This window comes from Malus domestica, chromosome 14, assembly GCF_042453785.1.
Source record: "Malus domestica chromosome 14, GDT2T_hap1".
Lineage (NCBI taxonomy): Eukaryota > Viridiplantae > Streptophyta > Magnoliopsida > Rosales > Rosaceae > Malus > Malus domestica.
In genome coordinates, this window is record NC_091674.1 from 2,521,289 (window position 1) to 2,538,848 (window position 17,560).

General features: G+C 37.0%; 2 protein-coding genes and 1 pseudogene across 4 annotated transcripts; 2 read left to right on the forward strand and 1 right to left on the reverse strand.

Moving 5' to 3' along the window:
* Positions 1 to 1,894: 1,894 nt before the first annotated feature.
* On the reverse strand, positions 1,895 to 5,211 carry LOC103454034 (14-3-3-like protein G-BOX factor 14 lambda; annotated as a pseudogene).
* A 6,109-nt stretch (positions 5,212 to 11,320) lies between these two features.
* Positions 11,321 to 14,143, forward strand: LOC103454016 (F-box/FBD/LRR-repeat protein At1g16930-like). The gene is made up of 3 exons (XM_008393602.4): positions 11,321 to 12,788; positions 12,996 to 13,181; positions 13,662 to 14,143. Exons 1-3 carry the CDS (start codon positions 11,697 to 11,699, stop codon positions 13,977 to 13,979), a joined length of 1,596 nt encoding a protein of 531 aa, XP_008391824.3. The 5' UTR covers positions 11,321 to 11,696; the 3' UTR covers positions 13,980 to 14,143.
* A 389-nt stretch (positions 14,144 to 14,532) lies between these two features.
* On the forward strand, positions 14,533 to 17,522 carry LOC108175198 (uncharacterized). Of its 3 annotated transcripts, XM_070812073.1 has the most exons (4): positions 14,624 to 14,771; positions 14,877 to 15,984; positions 16,170 to 16,355; positions 16,942 to 17,522. In XM_070812073.1, the coding sequence occupies exons 2-4, from the start codon at positions 15,331 to 15,333 to the stop codon at positions 17,230 to 17,232; spliced, it is 1,131 nt and encodes a 376-aa protein (XP_070668174.1). In that variant the 5' UTR covers positions 14,624 to 14,771; positions 14,877 to 15,330; the 3' UTR covers positions 17,233 to 17,522. The 3 variants fall into 3 exon arrangements, with proteins under 3 accessions (XP_028948824.2, XP_070668174.1, XP_070668175.1); XM_029092991.2 differs by having other exon boundaries at positions 14,533 to 15,984; XM_070812074.1 differs by lacking the exon at positions 16,170 to 16,355.
* The last annotated feature ends 38 nt before the right edge of the window (positions 17,523 to 17,560 follow it).

The window sequence follows — 17,560 nt, forward strand, 5'->3', positions numbered from 1 at the left end:
CGTGAATCTGCAAGAAAGTAAAGAACACAAGATGTATCGTGGTTCACCCCAATGTTTGGGCTAGGTCCACACTGATGTTGATATTATTTCACTCTGAATGGTGAATATACAAGAAGGTTAAAGGCAGTGTGCTCTCTAGCCTATTTTTTGTGTGATTTCTTCCTATGGCCTAAAACTTGGTCTCTCCTAATGAGGAGAGTGATGAGTCCTTTTATAAAATAAGGGTTCCTCACTTATTACGTATTTGCCCCTTCATTTATTACATAATTACATTTGAGTCCCCCGAGTATTTATAGGAGATCTAAATACGGAGGCCCTAAGTATGGTACAAACAGTAGTCCCCCAAGTCTTCAGTCAAGAGAGTCTTTTGGCTGGAGACTTGAAATTCAGTCCATGTGTGGGCCGAAGTAACTAGATGTCGTCTAGAACTGAATACTCGATATGAGGCGGTGCTCAATGTGAAATGATGCTCAACTAGAAGTAGCACATGTTGCGAGGCTGCTCGGCTTGTGGTTTATGTTGCCTTGGTTGGCTCGGCTTGTGGCGTTGAAGGTGAGGGGGTCCCTTTTATAGAATAAGGGTTCGCTCCTCAATACATAAATGATGGGCTAGAGTTGATGCTCGCGGCAAGGCAGTTGCTCAGTAGGCGGCGATGCTCTCTAATAATGGTGAGGGAGTCCCTTTTATAGAATAAGGGATCACTCCTCAATACATAAATGATGGGCTAGAGTTGATCTCTAATGAAGATGAGGGAGTCCCTTTTATAAAATAAGGGTTCGCTTCTCAATACATGAATAATGGGTGCTCTATATATGGTACACTATAAATAATGGGTTAAGTCCCCCAAGTATTTTTCTTGAGGCCTAGTTGCGGAAGCCCAATATATGGTACATAGTGTAGTCCCCCAAGTCTTCAGTCAATAAAGTATGTTGGCTCGAGACTTCAAATTGAATCCATGTATGGGCCGAAGTGGCGATTGTTCGAAGACGGTCTTTGTATACCATGCACTGAAGCTTTCGAAGCTGGAGCTTTTGTAAATGAAGCTTTCGAAGCTGGAGCTTTGTAAATGAAGCTTTCAAAGCTGGAGCTCTATAAATGAAGCTTTCGAAGATGGAGCTCTATAAATGAAGCTTTCGAAGCTAGAACTCTGTAAATAAAGCTTTTGAAGCTGATTGACATGAGTGATGCTCATGAATGTTTATGTTGATTGACATGAGTGATGCTCATGGATGTTGACATGAGTAATGTTCATGAATGTTGACATGAGTGATGCTCATGAATGTTTATGTATAATTGACATGAGTGATGCTTATGATTGACATGAGTGATGCTCATGTATAATTTTGGAGTACTGGACGTACTTTTGATCACCTAGTTGGTGATAATAGCGGCAGGCTGCCGAATAATTTTTTGTAGTACTGGACGTACTTTTGATCACCTGGTTGGTGATAATAGCGGTAGGCTGCCTAATAATTTTTTGTAGTACTGGACGTACTTTTGATCACCTAGTTGGTGATAATAGAGGGTCTGGCTCTTTTGGGCATATGGGCATTAGCCCTCCACATAACATTCCAGCCCATTATTTTGGGCTTGCCGTTTTTTTTTATTACCCTCTGATGGGGTTATACATATGTTTCCGAAAGATAAGAAAAATAAATCACATCATTCAAAAATAAATCCGACCCTCTGCTCAATAGGTCATACCCATAATTCTCTTTTCTGCATGTCATCACCACCGCAATTATGTCTGCTTCTTTTTATCTTCTTTTGTTTTTTGCTTTTGCTTTCTGCTTTTACTTTTTGCCTTTCTTTCTGCTTTCTGCTTTTGTTTTTGTTTTTGTTTCTTATTTTTCTTTTCCCTTTTTGCAGATGGCAGACAAGGAATGATAAAGAATTAATAATAAGAAAAGAATCTTATCTCCGCTTTTGCTTTCGTTTCCCACTCCGTTTCCCGCATGTTCTCCTGTTTGGCCATGCTACAAGCTTTATCAGACTGATTGAGAATCTCATAGTAGAACACTGAAAAATTCAGTGCCAGACCCAATCTTATTGGATGAGTTGGTGACAGATCCGCAAGCGTTATGTCCTGGGCAGCCTTGTAAGCAAGCATGGTGTCCTCAGCAGCAGTCTTTCTCTCATCGGCGAACTTGAACTCCGCCATGTAGCGATGGTAGTCACCCTTCATCTTCAGATTGAAGACCTTGGACTCACTGGCAGACGCCGACGGCATGAGATTGGAGTCTAAGAGCTTCAATATGCTAGCGCAGATATCAAAGAGTTCGGACTCGACCTTGGATATGTACTCCTTGACGAGCGCCACGTGTTCCTCATTCTTCCGGCCCTCCTCATTCTACTCGATCTACGACACGATACGCTAGGCGGCACAGAGCGAGCCGATCACGTTCTTGTACGCGACAGAGAGAAGGTTGCACTCTTCGACTGTCAGCTCGGCGGCCGGAGTCAAACCAACGACCAACTTCTCCATGAACTGGACCATCTTCTCATAACGCTCCGCTTGCTCAGAGAGCTTCACCAAGTACATGTACTACTCCTTAGTGAGGTTATCGGGGATGACGGAAGCCATCGGAATGGGTGTTAGAAGACGAGCTTGGTGATTGCGCGTGAGGTGTTTGTGAAAATGTCTCTGTGAAAATGTCTCTGTGAAAATGTCTCTGTGATTTGCTTGTGGAATTTGAGGCTATTGGTCAGCGGATTCAAGAGAGATGCACCTGAGTTTCTCTTTCTCTCTGTAGATTGAATGGGTGTGTCTCTGAGTGTGGGTGTTGGGTGTCTGCAAATTCACAGTGGACAGTGTGGTGAGGTCTCACGGTGGTGAGATGAAAAAATGAAAGAAAACCAACATAGCTTTTTGTGTCGATTCCCACAGACGGCGCCAAATGTTAATGCACAAAATCAGAGGGGTCTTGGAACAACGTAAATCCGACCGTGAATCTGCAAGAAAGTAAAGACCACAAGATGTATCGTGGTTCACCCCAATGTTTGGGCCACTGATGTTGATATGGTTTCACTCTGAATGGTGAATATACAAGAAGGCTAGAGGCAGTGTGCTCTCTAGCCTATTTTCTATATGCTCTATTCCCATGGCCTAAGACATGCATGCAAGGAGAGAGAGAGAGAGGCGTTACCCATTTTGTAGAGAAGTGGATGTTGTTTAGTCGGACGACCAGGTGGAGAACTCCACCTCCATAGAAGAACGTTGGTAATGGATCTCAATAGCTCTAACTACTAAACCAAATGTGGAACCGTAGATTTCTGATCTGCGGATGGCATCGACTTCCGCGGCGGTGATTGACTGGTTGGCATGGTAATAGAGGCCCACGGCGAATGAGGAGTGGGCGGATGAGGAAGAAGAGGGGGAGAGGGAATTGGCCCGATTTAATAGCCTCTTCCCAATCAATCCATCTCTTGGTTCAACCTTTTCACAATGTTGTACAGAAGGATAATGATTTTTGAAGTAAAGTGACTGTTATTCGACTCGCGTGAGTTGATGAACAATGTGCTTCATTACTACATACGACTCGCGTGAGTTGACGAGTAATGTGCTTCATTACTATAAAGGTGATACCCTAGATGAACTTCATGGACTAGTTGATTTTACTGTGGAGATGGCAAAGATGAATGTGTGAGAACTTTATCCAATATCCAACCAATTTATTAACATTGAAAGCTAAGGATGTGGATAAGAATTTTATTTGAAATTTGCATAACCAATTACATCTCGACACATGTCATTCAAAATCTTATCCGAGAAATTATTAACATTACATAGAGATAAGAAATCTGGAGGAAACTCATTTATTAACATTGAAACTAAAGATAAGAACTTTCACATGGACATGAATTTTATCTGAAATTTGCATAACCAATTATATCTTGACACGTGTAAGCCAAAATCTTATCCAAAAGATTATTAAAACTATCTAGAGATAAGAAATTTGGAGACCTACTCATTTATTAACATTGAAAGCTAAAGATAAGAACTGCCACGTGGACATAAATTTTATATGAAACTTGCATAACCAATTACTTCTCGACACATATCACTCAAAATCTTATTCGAAAAATTATTAAAATTACATAAAGAAAAAAAATCTGGAGACTTACTCATTTATTAACATTGAAAGTTGAAGACAAAAGTGCCACGTGGACAAAATTAGCATAACCGATTACATCTTGACACGTGTCACTCAAAATCTTATCCGAAAAATTATTAAGATTACATAAAGATAAGAAATCTGAAGACGTACTCATTTATTAACATTGAAAGTTGAAGATAAGAACTGCCACGTGGACTTGAGTTTTATCATTTGCATAACCAATTACATCTCGACACGTGTCACTAAAAACCTTATTCGAAAAATTATTAAGATAGAGATAAGAAATCTGGAAACTCACTCATTTAGCTACACATGTCCCTCGAAAATCCTATTCCAAAAATTGTTGAGATCATATAAAGATAAGTTTTATTCATTTAGCAATTAAAAAAAATCATGTCTTAGATGTGACAACTCGTTCCTAATTTTACGTTTTTATAAATTTTAAATGAGTGATTTTACGAAAATGCCTTTAGAGGCAAGGATTTTTAACATTTGTTGACCTTTCGAAGTCATAATTAGTGTTTTTGAATAGATCTCGAAACCACGAGCGCATAGGCAAAAGCCGTTTGCGAATCCGGGTTTTAACGGTATAGTTACGGATATTCGAAGTCGTTTTATTAAATTTTAGATTAGAAATTAGTTAAACTCCCATTTTGTGGGAAAGAGGCCAATTAGATAAAAGAGTGGTGGACGAATTAGAATTAGAGAAAAGACGGCAACAACCAATTAAGATGAGAGAAATGAGAGAGATGGGCGGAAAAGAATGACAGAAAATGAGGAAAAAAAAAGGGAGGTTAGGCCAATGAGGAGAGAGAGAGAAATGAAATGGGCGAATCAGAAGGAGGAGAGAGGAAGGTGCCCAATCGTGAGGAAGAAAGAGAGGGCCAAGGAGGGAAGGAAAGAACGGGGGATTAGAGACCACTTTCTCTTTGACCCGTTTTCCCCCCATCAGACCAGTGTGACCCGACGACTTTCCCGTTGCTTTTCTGTCGATTTTTCGGTGACTCGAACCTCAGCACCACCTGCAAATTGGCCTAGAAATTGTGAAAACTGCACAGTGGGTGCGACGAACCTCATGGCGGCGATTTGCCATTTCCTAAAGCAAACTCCATCAACCACCACCCCTATTAGACTCTCCTTGACTTAGGAACAAACCCCAAACAACCTTGGAGGCGGCGGAGCACCGAAGAGGATGGGTCGAAGCCACCAATTTCTAGGGTTTTCGGCAAGTTCGAGGGAAATTAGAGCTTTTCCCATCCAATTTGGACTTGGCCATATGTATGAAACTTGCTCTACTCATTGAGATCTTCATTTCTGTGAAAGTTGGTAATTTTTGGAAATAGTTTTTTTTTCCGGCGAGTTGGGGTTGCCGGCCACCGAGTGTTGCGGCGCGTGGGCAAAGACACCCCTTGACCTCCCTAGGCTAAAATGGGTGCCTCGATTCCATATTAGACACCCGATTGATGAAATTTGTTGTTTGGTTATATTTTCTTTAAGGGCTGCCACTTGGTTATTATATGATTCAATGATCTGACCATTGGATCATCACCAAACTTTAATACGTAATAGTACATAATATTTAAGGATATTAGGAACTGACGAATCGGGAATCTAACATACGGATCTTCCCAGATGGGTTTTCTAAGTTTGTAAATCTAAACGTCGGCCGCCACTTAATGTTAGCAATTGGCGGAGATCCGACCATTGGATCGTTCTGAAACTTTAGGATGTTGTTCTAGAAGTTTATTGAAACTCTTGGGAAGTTACGGATAGGAAAGGTGCGAATCTTCCGGATCGAGTTACATAGGGTTGTGGACCCTACCGTCAACCTTCGACTGACGGTTGACTTTTGGTCAATGGGTTTCAAATCATTCTAGAACATCTTTGGAGATGTGTTTTATGTAAGTTATGTGTTCTATCAATAAGAATTCTAAGACGTGATTTGATATTTGTTCTAGGCGACGATCGTTCGTGACGCCTCGATATTCGTGCTAAGGAGTTGTAGCATGGACTTCAGGTGAGCGGGTCTTTTCCTTTTTATAGTATATATATATATATATATATATATATATATATATATATGATTGATAGTTTCCATTTACGCATTTGAAAAAGAATTTCTTACGTACACCTGGATTAGATCAAAGTTTATAAGAATTAGCGAAATGACGAAATATATGAAATATGCTTCATCCTACGGGATACACAGGTATGCTTATAATCTTTGATGCCATAATTATATCTACAGCTATGAATGTTAGTATGTTGATTAGAACTATTAAATCACTGTGGCATGCTTATATTTATATAGTCTACTCATTATTGCTACACCCCGGTGTTAGTGCTCGCCAAGGGCCAAGGCCAATCTTTCAAGTGTTGTTCATCTCCACACCGCACGCTCACCTTAGATCTAAGTAAGTGTCAGTCATGTCGTACAATTTGCATTAGGCAACTCCGACTCGTAGGTGACCGCGAATAGCGCCAGTCTTCACGTGATTATAGCACTACAACGTATATTATGATTGCACCCAGTCCTATTATACAGGTCGCATTAGGCGACTCCGACTCGTATGCTAACATAGATATATGAGCATCAGTTTAGTCATACATGTTGCATTAGGCGACTCCGACTTGTGTGCTAGTATAGATTGATTAAACACTTGGTTTTACTTATATTACTGTTGAGATATTGTGATGTGACATACTTATGGAATTATTGTTGATTTGCATTTGATTTCATATTTATACGTAGTATGATTTTCTGGAAACTATACAAGTTTTACAGCGAGGGGTTATAACGTTTTCAAAAGGTTTTCATTAAAACTTCATTTTTCAGGCCACTCACCCTTGTTTTTGCCCCTACAAGTTTTAGTAGCTGAACTTTCGTATCAACGAGGACTCTTGGCTAATCTCAGTATAAGTGGTTATCTCTGAGGGTATAATTCTCAATTCACTCTACTGTACTTTACTTATGCTCTGATGTCACGTGTGAAATGTGTTCATTCCCGCTCACCAGCGCACTCTTGTATTTAGGCACTTTTATGTTTAAATTTACTCACATTTTCCACATCACTACACTTTACGGCTTCGTCACCTTCCAGGTGTCGACCAGCACAGCTCGATTTGGAGTCCTAGTGGACATTCTGGGTCAGGATGTATCATTAAATAACTATAATATGGTAGTTTAATTGAATAAGCTAATACATTTTAAAGTAATAAATTATTGAGATGCTATGAATATAGTCTACAATTGTTCATCTAAAAGTAATATAGTATGTAGGGAATGGTTGTACTCGAGGGTTTTAGCTTCAATATAATTTCTTCTTGTTTCAAAAAAAAATTAATAATAATGTGGATGAGACATGTTTAGCCTATTTGGTTGGAGATAATATATGAATATAGTTTGAAACTGTTTATTTAAAAATAATATTTTGCAAAGCTATAATTATGGACGGGACATGTTTAACCTCTTCAGATGTAGAAGACTTGATTCTCCTAATCTTGTAATGAATTTGTCTTGATTACCTCTTACATGAATGCATGTATTAGTAGTCTTATCAAAATCTTTTAGAAAGTCTTTAAACATAACAGATAAACGGAAGGAACCTCAAGCCCTTTGTTGAAACCAAAAAACCCCTTTGAATGATAGAACAATCCACATCAAACCAAGAACATAAAAAAACACTTTTAAGTAACCTTGTTTTCAATTGAAGCTCCTTTACCTGGTGAAGAAACTTCTCCATATTACAAGAATTAAAAGATAGTGTATTCAAATGAAAGAAATATAATAAAATCGATAAAACCGTACTGTGGAAATTCTTTTCCTTTCATGTTTTACCTTCATTAGGTCTACAGAAACACAGAGTTAAGAAAAAAAACCCTTTGAAATGAGATAGACCTACTCGAAGTTGAAAAGAGTAACAATTAAAACACTAATCCAAAGAGCCTTGCATAATTCATGGGTACGAGACTATTTGGCTTCATGTTTTTATCTTCAATTCTTGGCTAGCTAGCTCTACATGCTTCTACTCTTGTTTCTCCTTTTTAAAGTTATTCTTTTCTTATGGAATAAGTGCATTAAATTTAAGTGATTACGATAAAGAAAAAGAAATATAATAACGATCGGTCAAAATAATGCAAACCCTAATAAAAGTAAATTAACTAGCACGTGACTAACTGTAACAACTCAATTGTTAAATGAAATATAAACTCAAGGATAAATTACGCTCTTAGTAAAACAAATTTCAATTTCTAAAATTGTGTTGTTATTAATTTGTTAACGGTGAAACAAAAGTGCACTAGACCTTCCCAAAACGGTTGTAAATCGAGTAATATTAGACAGACTACATAATTAGTGTACCATGATCAGCCCAAAGACAAGGCATTCTTCTTGGAAGAGAAAAGAACTGGCCATTTCAAATACTTGAGATTTGTCATATAGTACTACGGTCTAGTGGTATTCATCTTCACGTATAAGTGTGAGATTTTAGGTTCAATTCTCACCAAATGCGAATTTGAATCACATTATTGCTAGCTCATTGTGAGGCTTAGCTCACTCCTCCATCCCTTTAGTGTAGATATGTTGTTTGTTCAAAAAAATACTTGAGATTTTTTTTTTTTTTTTTTGGTGAATTGTTACTTTACTATCAACACAATATATTATATGAGAAGACCCAAATACTAATATACCGACAACAAAATGAACCCTCACAATAACCAAGGAGCCCAAAACAACATTTTGAGCCCAAAACATAAAAAACAACAAAACAAACCCTAAATAACGAAGCAAACCCTAGCAGCATCAAACAATCACTGCCGCCGAAAAGCCACTTGGACACCAACAGAAACAAAGGTCCCCAGCATCACATACTTAAGATTTGGAGTAGAGAAAAGTTGAACACTTTGTGGCCATATTCAGCCCAATTGATAAAAAAAATATTTCAAAAAGTTGAAAGTCCCATATTTGGATCTTCGGTTTCTAATTATTACGGTTGATTCATTGTATGGTTTAAACCAAATTTATCACTATTTAAAGTATAATATCGTTGTATATAGAAAAAAATTAATGAGACAAGTAATGGGTAGGAACCCAGGAAGGGTTACAATCGGGTCCAATTTGATCCTAAAATAGAGCATAATGGATTCTACCCACTCATGCCGATCTTTGTTTTAACCTCTCTAGGTTGAAAAGTTTCTCTAGCTAATACTTTGTATTTATAATTGACAATTCTATAAACAATTGGTTCGCGGTCTATCCGCGAGCCAGCTGTAAGTCAAACATCTTCCAAAATAAATTGAATTTTTAAACCCTCCAAATAAAAAACATGAAGTTTTAGAATCTAAGATGCGATTAAACTATTTAGCAACTTAAGATCATGTCTAATTTCGAATGCAGTATTGGAAATAAAACTTAAATCAAAACCCGAATCTTTTTATTGAAGTTATTAAAACATCAGGGGGTGTTCATAAGTTGAGATTTGTTTGAAGATTTGTTTGGATGCGTTTATGTTCCCCACAATGAATTATGATATATACTCATCATGCACTTTGTCATTTGACACGTATCATTTCACTTAAATATAGTTTTTTTTTTTTCAAAATTAGAAGAAAAAAACATTTAATATTAAAGTTAACCATAATTAGTTAAAAAGACACGTGTTAGATGATGAGGTGTAAGATGGGAACACACCATAATTATGTTGGTGAGGAAAATGCAAAGAGAAAGAGAGAAATTGAGTGAGAAAATGTTGTTGAGTTCGCAAAGGCCCTTGAGGGTTTAATATGGAGCATTGGAAGTTGCAACTTCTTTTATTTTATCTCTCAGGAAGAGGATCCGCTCCGGGCCTTAGTGTCCGGAGCCTCCTCATCAAGCAATCTGGACCGTTGATTGGTGTGCAAGTCAACTCAGGGTCATCGGTTATGTGTGGTGGGCCAGGGAAATGAATTAATGGAGACCGTTGGATTTAATTTATGCGATCCATATTATTTGATGAGAAGACTCCGAACACTAACGTCCGAAGCAAATCCTCTTCCGCTTAAATCAAGGAGGTTACCATACCGTTCAGTTGTACCATGGATGTTGTTGAGTTTCCCAAATCAACTTGATGGTGTGATGAAGTTAAAGAGCCAAACTAGGACAATTATGCTAGAAGAGACTATATCCCGCTTTAGTTTTGGAAATAATTGCGATGTAGATTTAAAGAGGGCGAAAAGACAATAGAGTCCTCTATAACAAAAATAAAATCTTAGGTAGTGATGTGATCTCGTAGAATTTAAATTTTGTTGTTTTATTTTCAACATCACCCACGTATTATTATAACATCTTTAATTTAAAAAATAAATAATTCCACATTAACTCTCTCCAACTTCTTTCTTTTTCTTATATATATATATATATATATATATATATATATATTAAATTTTTATATTCACACACATATAGTATATAGGTTTCATCTAATTTTTTTTATTAAGAATTCAAGTGCTTTTGAAAAAAAAAATTATTAAGAATTTTTGTGCTTCTTCATAAAACACAGTTATGAATGACAAAAAATAAAAATAATAATAAAACACAGTTATGAACTTATGATGTAGAAGCTTTTTAATTTATTGTCAATTTTAATCAAAAGTGTTTTTTGGTTGTTGAAAAATACTTTCAACTATTACAACATGAAACTACTTTTTTCACACGTGCATTGTAGACGTTAAAACTCAATTTCTGGTTAACATTTGGGCATGTTGAAGGCCAAAATAAGACCTCGATTATGTGAATAAACACTCTTGAATGTAACCCGTTATGAATTAGTCTGCTCTAAACCACTTTAATTACAAATATTTTCTAAACATTCTAGTCCAAAAATGATTAGAGTCAAATGTATATTCAATCACATCAGCTTGTGGCATTTTATCAGACTGCTATAAACAATAATACATATGCATCATGGTGCTGGTTCAATCTTTACTGATTTTTCTTCATATCAACAATTATCTATTTAACTCATTAACCCTATCATTTATATAAAAAAAATATAATTAAATCAGATTTAACTTTTCACATTGGAACTAATGAATATTTAACTCACTAACCCTATCATTGATTTAAAAAATAATATAATTGAATCAGATATAACTTTTCACATTGGAACTAATGAATAGTTATTTTTTTACCCAAACGAGAAACGATACCCCCCGAATCAACGGTTAGAACCATTTACCGTCTTAGCACCCCACACTCATGAAACACTAGTCAATCAATGGCACCCCCAAATTAAAAGAATTAGGGTTTACTGCGCCCTTCTTCGAATTCATCGAACTCCAGAATCTGTAGCACCAAGGAAGATGGAAGCACATTCACCCATTTGTGTTCGCACCCGCTCCTACTAACTACACTGCCAGAGTAAGCTCGAATTCATTTGGGCACAAGAATGGTACGCACTCTCTCGCAACTGCTTTTCTTCATTTGGGTTCAATCTTCAGTGTGTTAATTGATGTTTTCACTGTTTAATTTCCAAATCCCCGTAGTATAAATGGAAACCGGCTTCAATTGACAAAAACCCCAAAACACAAAATTTAGGTTTCATGGCACAGAAGCATAAGATATTGGATAGTTCAAGTTGTGAGGATGAAGGAAGTAGTCTTGGTCATAAGGAAGATAGATTCAGTGGTCTCCCCGACGGAGTTGCTTATCGCATTCTTTCGTTTCTTACTATAAAGGACGTCACTTGTTTCAGCATTGTGTCCAAAAGATGCAGAGAACTTTATCTGTCAACTCCGTCATTGGATTTTGAATTCAGGACTACGAGAACACCCTCGGGTGAGTATAAGAGTTTCCGCGAGGCCACATGTGAAGTTAGATTGAGTTTGATGAACTCATTGGATAGGTTCTTGCTTCAACGCGGGGATAACAAGATAGAGTACTTTCGTCTTGTGTGGGAGAATCACTCTGTAGTCGAAGAAGACAGTGACGACCTAAGGGATGAAGAACCATGCTTCTGTGTTAATGAGCGTTTCCGGATAATGACTTGGATTCATAATGCACTGAGGTGTAATGTTGAAGTTCTTGATGTTAAGAGCGATGTAGATTATTTTGAGGCTGAGCCGTACGCATTGTTTCCTTCTTGTGTCTTTCTCTGTGCAACTTTGACTTCTCTAGCAGTTGAAATGAATCATACAATGGTTAAAACACCTTCCGTTGCCTTTTCCTCGAATCTTGTAGACCTGAAGTTATTAAATGTTGATATAGAAGATGAGGGGTTTTTCAAATGGATCTCATGTTCCTGCAAATTCATCAAGGAAATATATCTTTGTGATATTAGTATAACTGCTAATATCATCATCAAGAGCTCGTCTCTGGAAAAGTTTGGATATGTGGACGGTGGAAGGTTTACACCGAGCCATTTTAACATCTCAGGCGAGAAACTTGAAATCATAAATATTACCTGGATGCTTAATTTACCTGGTGACAAGTCGTTAAATATTTTTGCTCCAAGACTCAAAGATTTATGTTGGAGGGGGAGTCGGGTAAATCAGGGAAACCTGGGACCTCTAGAATGTTTAGAAAAGGCTGTTATTTGCCTGGAGCCTAAAGCAGATGACTCTGACAAACTGATTAAGCATTTTTACAGTTTACGCAGGGTTGAACGTCTTGTTTTAAATGCAGCGACCTTTAAGGTAATGAGAACCACAACCCTTCATACTGAATATTACTTTTCGGTGGAAAAAAACTAGATATTTTGTTATCCGAAATAATTTAATTATTTTGTTTCTCTCTTTACATTTCAGTTTAAACAGGATAACAATACTTTTACATTAAAATGGTCACACTTGCTATAACAAAATGAGAAACATGATATAGGTTTTGCCTTTATGACATTGCAGGCTTTGTTCAGGGAAGGGTACACGCATGCTCAATTTGATCGTCTTTTTTATTTGGAATTGAATCTAAGGAGCTTTTCTGATGATATCTTTCCTGCAGTGGTCTCTCTATTAAGAGGATTGCATAATTTGTGTACTTTATACATAAGTTGTTTTGCTGTCCCAAGTTCTAAGGACCCTCAACCCAATGTAAGTTAAGTCTATGATTTCCTTTCTTAATATCGTAAAACGTCTATCTACTTATGAAATAAAATTTGGTTCCAACTTGGGCTAGTTACAAGTATTATTAACCTCCATGTCGTATTACGTAATAATTTCATTACATCTGTTTTAAAACTTGTCTCCACATTGCAAAAATTGTCAAAAAACCTAAAAGATGAAGTGTCATGATTTAAGTTTTAAGATGAAATCAAATAATTCTCTTAAGAATGCAGTCTCCCAATATTTATTTAGGTCCCGGTTTAAGATAAAGTTGTTCTACACATGGTAAAAATTGTCGAGAATAGTTTATTCTTTAGAGTTCTTGTCACGTCTTTGAGCTTGTGAATACATAATCACTTGTCAACATGGACACCTTTTTGGTGAAGCCGAGCTGCTCTTAGCTTCGTTTGGTTTCTTATTTTGTGGAAAATTTCAAATTGGTTGCTTGTTGACTTGTTGCTGTTGCAGTTATCTGGGTTTGATAAGGAATACTGGAAGCTGCAGAATCTGGATTTTATTGATCAGATTAAGGAGGTTACCATAGTGCTGGATGGGTCTAGTAACGGGATTGAGTTTGCACGGTATATACTCGAGAATGCCAAAAACCTGGAGCAAATTCACTTACAACATTTATTGGATCTGCCTGATGATGCTATACAGAAGCTAAATGAAATTGTCATGTCCAGGGCAGCAGTTAATTTTGAGGAAGACTACGAGGAAGACTCCGATGAAGACTACGAGGAAGACTCCGAGGAAAACTTCGAAGAAGACATTGAGGAAGACTAAACGAGATAACAAAGAAAGCAGTTTTGATGTTTTGCGGTTGTTTTTTGCTATGATATGGAAACCTTAATATACATGTTGATATAGCGTCGTTAATTCTTATCGTCTGAAAAAAATTCTCTTGAATTAGAGAAAACCATAATCAAGGAGAAAAAGAATTACTTCAATCTCATTTGGGATTCCGAAACTTAATTTGCATCACGTTGCACTTTGAAACTCAATTTTTGCATCATCTTGAAACTTAATTTGCATCACTTTAAACCGAAATCAAAGTCGCTTGAATTTTAAGCCTTTCAAATCAAAACCATGAAGTTTTAGAATCATAAGATGTGATTGAAATTTTTAGCAACTTAAGATCATGCTTAATTTTGAGTGCAATATTGATATAGAATTTTATCACGTTGTTGAAAAATAATTATGTCTATGTATTATGATGCCAATTTAATACCTACTTTTTTTATTTTTGTTATAAATAATTATTTAACTTATTGATGTTATCGGTTAAAAAAAATTAATGTACGTTGAATCAAATTTAACTTTTCACATTGGAACCAAAGAAAAGAGTGATATTTTTGACCCAAACGAAAATCGACACCCCGAATCAAGACTTCAAGAGTTAAACCCATTTACCGTCTGAAACACCAGTCAATCAACGCCACCCCCAAATTAACAAAGCTAGGGTTTACTGCGCCCTTCTTCGAATTCATCGAACTCCAGAACCTGTAGCGCCAAGGAAGATGGAGGCACATTCACCCATCTGTGTTCGCACCCGCTCCTACTAACTGCACTGCCAGAGTAAGCTCGAACTCATTTGGGTACAAGAATGGTACACAGTACACTCTCTCGCAACTGATTTTCTTTATTTCGGTTCAATCTTCAGTGTGTTAATTGATTTTTCAGGGTTTGGTTTTCAAATCCCCGTAGTATTAATCGAAACCGGCTTCAATTGAAAAACCCCAAAACACAAAATTTAGGTTTCATGGAATTGAAGCATGAGACATTGGCTAGTTCAAGTAGCCAAGTTTGGAGGGTGAAGGAAGTAGTCGTAGTCGTAGTCGTGAGGAAGACAGATTCAGCGGTCTCCCCGACAGAATTGCTTATCGAATTCTTTCGTTTCTTACCATAAAGGACGTTGCTTGTTTCAGCATTGTGTCCAAAAGATGCAGAGAACTTTATCTGTTTCTGCGAGGCCTCGTGTGAGGTTAGGTTGAAGTTGGTGAACTCATTGGATAGGTTCTTGCTTCAACGCGGGGATAATAAGATAGGGCACTTTCGTCTTGTGTGGAAGAGTCACGCTGTATACGAAGAAAATGATGAAGCACCATGCTTCTGTGTTAATGAGCATTTTCGAATAATGACTTGGATTCACAATGCACTGAGGTGTAATGTTAAAGTTCTTGATGCTAAGAACCGTGTAGTTGATTTTGAGGATGAATTGTACACATTATTTCCTTCTTGTGTCTTTCTCTGTGCAACTTTGACTTCTCTAGCGGTTGACATGGATTTTACAATGGTTAAAACACCTTCCGTTGCCTTTTCCTCGAATCTTGTATACCTGAAGTTATTAAATGTTAAAATAGAAGATGAGGGGTTTTTCAAATGGATCTCATGTTCCTGCAAATTCATCAAGGAAATATTTCTTTTTGGTATTAGTGTAAGAGGTAATATCATCATCAAGAGCTCTTCTCTGGAAAAATTTGGATATGTGGACGGTGGCAGCTTTACACTGAGCCATCTTAACATCTCAGGTGAGAAACTTGAAGTCATAAATATTACCTGGAGGTTTAGTTCACCTGATGATAAGTCGTTGAATATTTTTGCTCCGAGACTCAAAGATTTATGTTGGAGGGGGAGCCTGGTGAATCAGGCGAACCTGGGAGAGCTAGAATGTTTAGAAAAAGCTGATATTTGCCTGGAGCCTAAAGCAGACGACTCTGACAAACTGATTAAGCATTTTTACAGTTTACACAGGGTTGAACATCTTGTTTTAAATGCAGCAACCTTTCAGGTAATGAGAACCACAACCTCCGGTGAAAAAAACTTGATATTTTGTCATCCGAAATAATTTATTTATTTTGTTTTCTCTTTACATTTCAGTTTAAACAGGATAAAGATGCTTTTACATTAAAATGGTCTCACATGTTGTAACAAAATGAGAAACATGATATAGGTTTTGCCTTTATGACATTGAAGGCTTTGTTCAGGGAAGGATACACGCATGCTCAATTTGATCGTCTTTTTTATTTGGAATTGAATCTACGGAGCTTTTCTGATGATATCTTTCCTGCAGTGGTCTCTCTATTAAGAGGATTGCATAAATTGTGTACTTTATACATAACTTATTTTGCTGTCCCAAGTTCTATGGACCCTCAACCCAATGTAAGTTAAGTCTATGATTTCCTTTCTTAATATCATGAAACCTCCATCTACTCATGAGAAAAAATGATCCCAACTTGAGCTAGTTATAAATATTATTAACCTCCATGTCATAAATACGTAATAATTTCTTTACATCTGTTTTAAGAGACTTGTCTCCACATTGTAAAAGTTGTCAAAACAACCAAAATATGAAGTGTTACATTTTAAGTTTGAAGATGAAATCAAATAATTCTCCAAAGTACGCAGTGTCCCAATGTTTATTTTGGTCCCGTTTTAAGATAAACTTGTCGACACATAGTAAAAATTGTCAAGAATAATTTATTTTTTAGTGTTTTTGTCACGTCACTGAGCTTGCGAATACATAATAACTCATCAACATGGACACCTTGTTGGTGAAGCCAAGCTGTTACTAGCTTCTTAAGCATGCTTATATCTTCTTGTGATGAAACTTCTGGCATTTGATACTGTATTTTGGAGATTGAAATGCTCCTTATATTAGTAGAATTGCTTATTAGGGTATTTCATTTGGTTTCTTATTTTGGGGAAAATTTCAAATTGGTTGCTTGTTGACTTGTTGCTGTTGCAGGTATCTGGGTTTGATAAGGAATACTGGAAGCTACAGAATCTGGATTTTATTGATCAGATTAAGGAGGTTACCGTAGAGCTGGATGGGTCTAATAACGGGATTGAGTTTGCACGGTATATACTCGAGCATGCCAAGAACCTGGAGCAAATGTGCATACAATATTTTTTGGATCTGTCTGATGATGCTATACTGAAGCTAAATGATAGCAAGAAGATGTCCAAGGCCACAGTTATCTTTGAGGCAGGCTACCGCAGTAGGCCACGGTTTGATTTCGACTGGGAGGAAGACTAAGGAAAACTTCGAAGAAGCATTCGAGGAATACTAAACGAGATAAACAAAGAAAGCAAATTTGATGTTCTTCAGAAGTTGTGTTTTGCTATCATATCGAAACCTTAATGCACATGTTGATATAGCGTTGTTAAAATTTATCGTTGAATGGAAAAAAGTTCTCGAATTAGGGAAAGTCGAAATGTAGGAGAAAAAGAATCCACGACCAAGCAGATCTTAAATCAGCTCGTTAAAGGCTTATTTTTTGGTATGTCCCTTGTAATTTTACTTCAATTTCAGTTTGACTTCTGAAACTTCGTTTGCATCACCTTGCACTCTCGAACTCAATTTT

Coding starts and splice junctions, on each gene's coding strand:
- LOC103454016 (XM_008393602.4), top strand. CDS start 11,697: ATGGCACAGAAGCATAAGATATTGGATAGTTCAAGTTGTGAGGATGAA. Junction 12,789..12,995: donor TAAATGCAGCGACCTTTAAG/GTAATGAGAACC, acceptor ATGACATTGCAG/GCTTTGTTCAGGGAAGGGTA. Junction 13,182..13,661: donor CTAAGGACCCTCAACCCAAT/GTAAGTTAAGTC, acceptor TTGCTGTTGCAG/TTATCTGGGTTTGATAAGGA.
- LOC108175198 (XM_029092991.2), top strand. CDS start 15,331: ATGACTTGGATTCACAATGCACTGAGGTGTAATGTTAAAGTTCTTGAT. Junction 15,985..16,169: donor TAAATGCAGCAACCTTTCAG/GTAATGAGAACC, acceptor ATGACATTGAAG/GCTTTGTTCAGGGAAGGATA. Junction 16,356..16,941: donor CTATGGACCCTCAACCCAAT/GTAAGTTAAGTC, acceptor TTGCTGTTGCAG/GTATCTGGGTTTGATAAGGA.